The sequence below is a fragment of the Theobroma umbraticum genome, unplaced genomic scaffold, assembly GCF_002168275.2.
Source record: "Theobroma umbraticum cultivar Fairchild unplaced genomic scaffold, ASM216827v3 scaffold_147.0, whole genome shotgun sequence".
In the NCBI taxonomy this organism is placed as follows: Eukaryota; Viridiplantae; Streptophyta; class Magnoliopsida; order Malvales; family Malvaceae; genus Theobroma; species Theobroma umbraticum.
This window is the reverse complement of record NW_018397259.1, coordinates 7908858-7916895: the sequence shown is the minus strand read 5'-3', so window position 1 is coordinate 7916895 and position 8038 is coordinate 7908858. Positions and strand designations below refer to the sequence as shown.

At 35.8% G+C, this 8038-nt stretch overlaps 1 protein-coding gene across 1 annotated transcript in view; it reads right to left on the bottom strand.

The window, feature by feature from the left end:
- Nucleotides 1-548, bottom strand: part of LOC110415617 (uncharacterized) — a 3282-nt gene extending 2734 nt beyond the window's left edge. Inside the window, exon 1 of the mRNA XM_021427319.2 lies at nucleotides 57-548. Within this exon, the coding sequence (XP_021282994.1) occupies nucleotides 57-492 (436 nt within the window). The 5' untranslated portion in view covers nucleotides 493-548. The remainder of the gene's footprint in view (nucleotides 1-56) is intronic.
- Nucleotides 549-8038: the final 7490 nt, after the last annotated feature.

The following is an 8038-nucleotide window of genomic DNA, read 5'->3' as shown; positions in this document are numbered from 1 at the left end:
CTCACACCAACCACAATTGTAGTGTTTCTTTGCAACTTTTCTATAGTTGAAGATACCCGTCAAGCGATCACGGTGGACGAAATGTTGAATTTTTCTCAATCCCTCATCAGATCTTTTGCTCTCTAATTTCTCCAGTGCTGCATCATTGGTGGAAGCAGCGCACGAGACATCAACTTTGAAATTACAAACACTGCAATGGTATCTGTGGCCTCGAGAAAGAGTGAAGCATTTATCGCAAATGAAATCGTCAGCATCGTGGCCCTTGAAAAGAGTAAGGAGGTGTTGGCTATGGAGAGGGTGTGAAATCTGAGGAGGCAGTCGCTCTTCTGCACAATATGAATGCAACCAGAACTTCCGGCAACTTTCACAACTATAAGCCCACCCATCAATTTGCTGATTGCATTTATCACAACTCGCCTCCTCAATATTATCGTAATGACCGTAGCAATCATACAACAAGTAGTGTTTATGAAGGAAAGGTTTGATGTCCATCTTAATTCTCGAAACAGACAGATATGGGGTTGATGGAGATCAGGGAGAGAGAGAGAGAGAGGAGAAATGATATAGTAGATTGTTTATTACTATCTTTTAAAATGACCCCATTACAATCATCTTTGTACAATGGAATTAAATCATTATATTTTACTCTTTTTTCCTCGAGAATAATCTTCCTAGATTTATCGTCAGTACCATATAAAAATTTATTTCCACAAAACTAAAAGGAAGAGGAAATTTGAATGCATGGATTGTTTTTCAATCAATTTAAAAACGGAGTTGCCTGCCTACTTTAATCCTTTAGGAATGTTGGAAGAAAAGAATGATTAATTATGGACAAAAACAAAAAAAAAAGGCAAGAGCTAGCATTTAAGGGATTGCCATTACCTTGTCCAACTGAACTAGTTACGACCATTTGGAAGGATTTTGTGAATATATTATTCTAAATAATTAACGGCAGAGAATATTTGAGGTCACTTTATTACTTTATTCTAATCTTCCTTGGGGAAACTGCTGGAGAAAAGAAAATGTACTCTCTCTAGTTTCTTCCTTATATTATAATGAATTAGAATTGCTTTCATGAGAGTAAAAGTATGAAGCATATATTGCTGTCTTGAAATATTATCTTCTTTTACAGAGTGTAAAGAGGAGCAAAGAATATGATACATGCATTTCTCCGCTTATTATTAAGTGATTAATTAATGGGTGTTATATTTTATTATATGTCCCAAGCCATGGGGATTATCAATAATATATAGAAAACAAATGCTCATGAATTTTTATTTTCTGCAATTGCATTGGGGATTCGCTACAATTGATCAAAACTCTTAATCCGTTTAAATATTAAAACTTTGAATATTCGGTTTTAACTTAGAAATTTTAATGTAAATTTCGGGGTAATTTCTTTTTTTTTGAAAGATTCAAAAGTGTATTAATCCAATAAGGGAATACACCAAATTTGGGATAACTTTTAGGGAATGTTAACTCAAATAATTAACCTTTGAGAGCATAGTTATTTCTTATTAGGGAGATTTATTTATGACATTTAGAGGTAATAGGGGTAATTCTATATTTTGACTGATTGATTAGTTTATAAGAATGACTAGATTTTTTTTCTACGCACATTTTACATTTTAAAGTAAATCAGTCGTGTAACTTTAAGAATGAAAATAGATCACCCCCTTCCATAGAGTTGCTTCAACCTTATCGTACAAATGTTAGAATTGGTGTGCAACTCTTGTGATTATAACATAATTATTAAATAATTAGTCTATACACAAAAGTGGAATTATGAATTTTGACATATGAAAGAATTATATATTTTGTAATTACTGGAATAATTTTTCTTTTACTCCTGAGATTTCAGTCCTGAAATTTCATTTCTAGTACTGCATAAAGGAAAGGGAATTAAAGCTGAATGTAATCGGTCCACTTTGTGGGGTTTTATAGTATTTAAGTAGAATTATTAATACATAAAACAAACTAGCATTATCACAATTATTAGCAGGAGAAAACTACGAGTTGTTTTTCCTTTTTCTAGCAGTATCACATTATTTGCTTTCTTCTTCTAGCATATATAGTGAGCATGATTGAAATTTACAAGATAATGAGGATCTTGTTCTTCTATAACTATATTCTTCAATCTCCCAATACACTAAATAGTAATAACATGACATTTCAAATATTTTCCTTTTAAGTGTTGATAGTTATTCCATGAATCTATGCTTCATCTAGCCTTGAAAGGGTAGGGCTGCTTTCTTTACCACTCTGCTATATGCTCCTCTTGATTGCATTATCTCAATTTTCTCCCTTGTGAAAGATTAGCTCTCGGCGTGGATCTAAATTCTGACTCCAAACTCAAGATTGCTCTTGTTGCTGGTGAAGTTTTTTTTTTTTTTTTTGAAAGGCAGATATATCAGCATCAGCATTTGTGTGCCATCCACAGTCTCAAATCTTTTGGTTTAAGACTATTGTTGGCATCAACCTAACCTGAGCTTCAGAAGCATTGGAACATTTACACTTCAATCTTCTCAAAAGACTTTGGCAGAGGCTTATCCTGTCCTGGTTTGTCCAAGAGACTCTTCAAAATGAAAGAAACTAGCCTCACCTCTTGAAGACAACCATAATGTGAACAAGAATACACACAAGGCAGCATTCAGAATTTACAAACCACAGAATTACACATCCAGCTATCTCTCAAAACGAAACCCTCTCCCCAACTTTTAGAAGACCACCAACAGCAACTCAGCTCCACCACTTAAATGCTCGTGCTCAGCAGATAAAGCACCCAACAACCCAGCTCAAGCCAGAAACTCTTAGCATTCAGCAGACAAGAAGACAAAAAAACCTGAGATGAAAACAGCTCCTGAGGAGACCCAATCATTGACTGAACAGAAAACTTGTCCCTTTGTAGTCCACCTCCTAAAGCTTCGTTGCTTCGTATCCAAAATATGTGGCGTTGGAAAGAACCTACATTAACCAACATCCCTGCTCCATCCTTCTGGTGAAGATTCTTCCACCTGACAAAGGAAAGATGTTGTTAGTTTCTGAAACTGAAAACATTGCTAACATTGTATTCGGGAAAGAAAATAAATAGCATAGTTCACTAAATTTAATAGACAATTTTTTTTTTTGTCATATGCACATTTCATTTGTTTCATAAATGGAGATAATTCAAGACTGACTGCCCATCAGTCTTCTACTCTCCTTTGTTTGTTTTTGGACTCCCTCCCTAGAATGAATGTGTTTTTTAAAAAAAATTATGGAGATTATTGGCAAATTATTCTAGAGGGAAAAAAAATGTACAGTTCCGTGTAGATATTATGCAACACAAAGTCTATGCTTCACCAGCCAAGACAGAGTAGTGTGCTTCTAACTAAAACAGAAAAAAGACAGAATGATCCATTATATTTTCAGCATTAGTACAAAATTCTGATTAAATCCATCAAATTTCAATATGACAGGGCAAATTGGTTAGATTTATAAATTTTCCAGTCCAAGCTACAAATGAAATTTTATGTGCATACAAATTTGTATGTGGTGTTCTTTTGAAATATTAGTAATGGTATGGACAGATTATTTCTAACAGAGATCATAGATTTACATGGACATACTCGTGAAGACACACATCCAATGTGAGTGACGAAGAGGCCTTGACATTCCTCACAATAATAGATATGATCTTTTGATTGTCTTTCTTCTTCACAAATATTACAACAGTACTCTCCCAAGTCATCCTCAACATAAGAGTATTTAAGAGTAAAAGGATGGATGTGACGGATGGACTTAATCATTTGCGGTATAGGAACACATTTCAAATAGAAATTGACAGCACACTCCACGCAACGATAGAAGGGTCCATTGCACATTTCATTGCATGTACTACACAAGAATCTAACTTTATGGAGTTCTCCCACAATGTCCCCTACATCGTGTAATATTTCACTATATGTTCCGAAGTCGGGCACATTGTGGTCAAAGAACATTTGGCTATCTGTTCCGAAGTAGTACAGATTGTGCTGGTGGGAACCAGATTTTGAGACTATCCTAAGGGAATTAGCACACACCAAGTGGAAGTCAAGTTTACACTGCAAACATCCATATCCAATGAAATCCTGCTGGAAAGACCTCAATTTGAACCCCAATTCGCAGGCATGACACATTTTGTAATTAGGATCCTGGAAGGCAACTAAAGGATGTAACGAATGAAATGGGTGTTTTATCTCTTGCGGTAATGTTCTAACGCAAGATTTGTGAATAATATAAAGGCAATCAAGGCAAAAATAGCCTGATATATGTACAAGATTGCAGCCACAACATGCTAATGATATATGTACAAGATTGCCAGGGACCAGCATGTGCTCATGACTGAAATGGAGTAACTTGCTTTCTTTTTTGCCATGTTTTGGCTCTTGGCTCCCAATCCTAGGAGTAGCTAACGCTGCGCATTTCACATCGAGCTTGAACTGACAATCCATGCAGAGTTAAACAAAACCAACAGAAAATTCTCTACATTCATCACATAAAAAGCATGCGATTTTTGAATGAGGGAATTTAGATAAAAGGATGAGAGAATGTAGGGAGTGAAGATGGTGTTGCAGCTCATAGGGTAACTCAGCACAGGCTTTATGTAATCCATAATTCTCACAACATTTACCGATGTAGACTGCACCATTAAGCTCTTGCCAACAAGCACGGCAGTTACCATTTTCATACCTTTTGGTTATATGGAAAAGGTTCAAGGGATCCCAGTGGCTAAAATGTTGAATCTGCATCTCAAAGGACAAAAGAGAGATAGAAAGTGGATAAACTTGTTTTATTATATACTAACAATTTTAAGTAAAGTTGAGGAAAGTACCTCGAGTGCAGGTTTTTTCGAGGGCTTCAAAGGATAAGGGCTCATCGTTTTGGAGCCAATGATGGATGTCGATGCCTATCCTTGATTGGCTTCATTTTTCTCTCCTCTTTCTTCATTCTCATTTTCGCTCTCATCCTCATCTTCTTCATCACTGCTTTTTCCATTCTCTAATTTCTCTTTGTCTTCTTCCTTAAGTTTCTCCTCTTTATCTTTGAGCTCCCCTTCTTTCTCTTCTTCACTTGTTTCCTCTTTGTCATCATCCTCTTCTTTTTCTTCTTTACTGCTTTCCTCAGTCTCCTCTAAATCCTCTTCTTCTTCCATCTTTTCCTCATCCTTCCCTTCTTTCTCTTCTTCAGTCGTTTCCTCTTTGTCATCCTCCTCATCTTTTTCTTCATCATTGTTTTCCTTGTTCACCTCTAATTCCTCTTCTTCTCCCATCTTCTGCTCTTCCTTCCCTTCTTTCTCTTCATATTCTTCCTCATAATTTTCCTCCTCTTTCCCTTCTTCGCTCATTTCCTCTTTGTGATGCTGCTCTTTGAGTTCACTAGTCCATTCCCCATCGATAACGTCATTCTCTTCTTCCTCGTCATCCTTACTTCTACTTTCTTCATCTGTTTCCTTCTCCTTCTTTTCCTCTTGTTTAAGGTCCTTTAACAAAAGGTGTACTTCTTGCATCTGACCAGAAGGTCACTGTTACATATCATCTTGTCCATGCATTGCTTTTGTTGTCATTGCATTCATACATTTCTTTCAAATTTTCTCCATTTCTAAAATGTTTTATTCACTTTGTGCCTACATAAATGCTTTTAAGGAAATCAATTTGATGAACTCTAAACATGAGTTAAAGTTTTAGTTGCATATGCTCTTCACTTCATGTTGTAAGAGCTTGTTTGGCCCCCTAGAACTACAGTGAAAAATGTTATTGGAATAATATTTTTTTTTAAAAAAATTAGTTGTAGATTAAAATGAATTAAGAATGTTTATTCTTCCTTGCTATTATCTTTAAAGGCTTTAATTGTAAAGGTACATGTACATATATACTTGTTCAGGATTTAAATGACCTTTTTGAAGAGTAAACCACACTTTCCTAAACAAAAGTTTGTTTAAAACATGACAAAGAAAAAGAAATATGGTTGTACCCCAAACAAGTGATTCCTGTTGGTATTGTTACCAACTGTTTCTTTGAGCTCTGAAAATTTTCCATTACTCTGTTGAACTCTTTTCACTAAATCCATTCACTTCATCACTTCAGAGTCAGAAACCTATGGCCAAAACTAAAAAGTCAGATATCCTATTCATGGTTGTTTTTCGATAAAACACGTACATATTTAGCTGTGCAAATAGAACAAGGCAAAAGAATTATCTTTAATTACTAATAGATACATTGAGACTGCATGCAATTCATAGAAAATTTCCCAGAGAGATTGTAAATGATCAAATGTGGGCTTATTACCTCTTTGACAACATATTTGACATGAGCAATATATCTGCACTTCTTATAATAATAAATACGATGCTTCAGATTTCTTTCTTCTTCACGGATATCACAATAAAAATCTCCAGAATCATCTTTAATTATCCCACGATGAAGGGCAAGAAAATGCCTATGATATCTATGTTTAGCTATAGGTGGTATTGGGATCTGCTTAAATCACATTGCACACAACGGTGGAAAGCACCTTCTTCATTGTTTCTGGCATTACAGTCACGGCCACAGGCATTGCAATTGAAACCGAAACCCACTCCAGAATTTCTCAAAAGGTAGGTGAGACTATGCTTATGGCATTTATGTTTGAGTGTGGATAGCAGCCTAGCACAGTGAATGTGTAGGTAGAATTTACACTCATGACAGTTATAACATATTTGTAAATACGGTAAACTTCTAGGTTTACAGCAAGAGAATTCACAGTCGCCATGGTTGTATTGCACGTAAAGATAGTGTGCGGGATGAAAAGGATGCTGCAATTTTTTGGGTATCTTAGAAATACAGGATTCATGGAGAAAGAACCTGCAAGCAAACATTCCAGTATGAAACAAACCATAGGACATGCCTGATAAACGCTTGTCACACCAAGTTCAATCAACTTCATAATAGTTTGCTGTCTTCCTGTACTTGAAGCGAGCCAATGGTTCGCCATGGCTGAAATGATTGATTCTCTTTCTCGCCCTGCCTGCAGGTATCTGACCCTGATCTTCTCGAGTGATTTGATCCTTAGTTGAAGAAGCACATGCTAAATCAACATCGATATCGCAACTGTAGCAGTGGAATCTAGGGCCTTGAGAATTGCGGAAACATCTTTCACATAAGAAATCCAGAGACATACCTTTTAAGTCTGAGCTGGTGCATTGCGTGGGAAGGTTGGGTAATCTCTGATGGCATCTGTTTTTTGGCACACAAGCTGTGCACCGAAAACTTGCATGTTTCACAGGCTTAAACCAAACCATAGATCTCCTTGTCGCAAACATCACATTCTTCCTCGGTTGTCCCCTTTTTCCACATAAACATGGAACAAGGTATGCTTATGAGAACCATGACAGATAGATCCCTCCTCCTTTTGTTGCGAATTCCCCATGGTCAAGAAAAAATGCCAAAAAAAAAAAAAAAAAGAAGTAGTAATTACTTATATGAAAGATACTAGATTCATGGAAGGTGCCAAGAGAGGCAAATGCTATGGCTTGGGTTCTGCTGCTTGGGTTTAAGCGGATATTGAATAGTAATGGAAGGGTGTGTAAGAGAGGAAGGACTGCCAATCTGTGTCTAAAGTGACATGTAATTTGGAAGTGGTTTCCCTTTGGATTGACAAAATAATTTAACTGGTAATTGCTAGGTTTAATTTGCGGCCCACAAAGCTATTTGATCAGAGACCCACAAAATTATTATTATTTCTGTAGTTATGGGATGGCGAATTAGAGACGGTAGGAATATTATTTGAATGTTGTACAAGAAAAAATAAATTAATTCATTTAACTAGCTTTCCTAAAAATAAAAGGTGCACTCTAAATTAAATAATATTATATAACAATTATTCTAATTGTGTGATGGAAGCATGGACGACATGTATCTACTTGTTGCTCTGAAATAATTAAAGGTAACAACTTTGGGTTAATTAATTGGGTGATTTATCAAGAAACAACCCTGCTTTAAATTTAATTATTAGAGAATAAAGTTCTTTACTTATTGTGAAA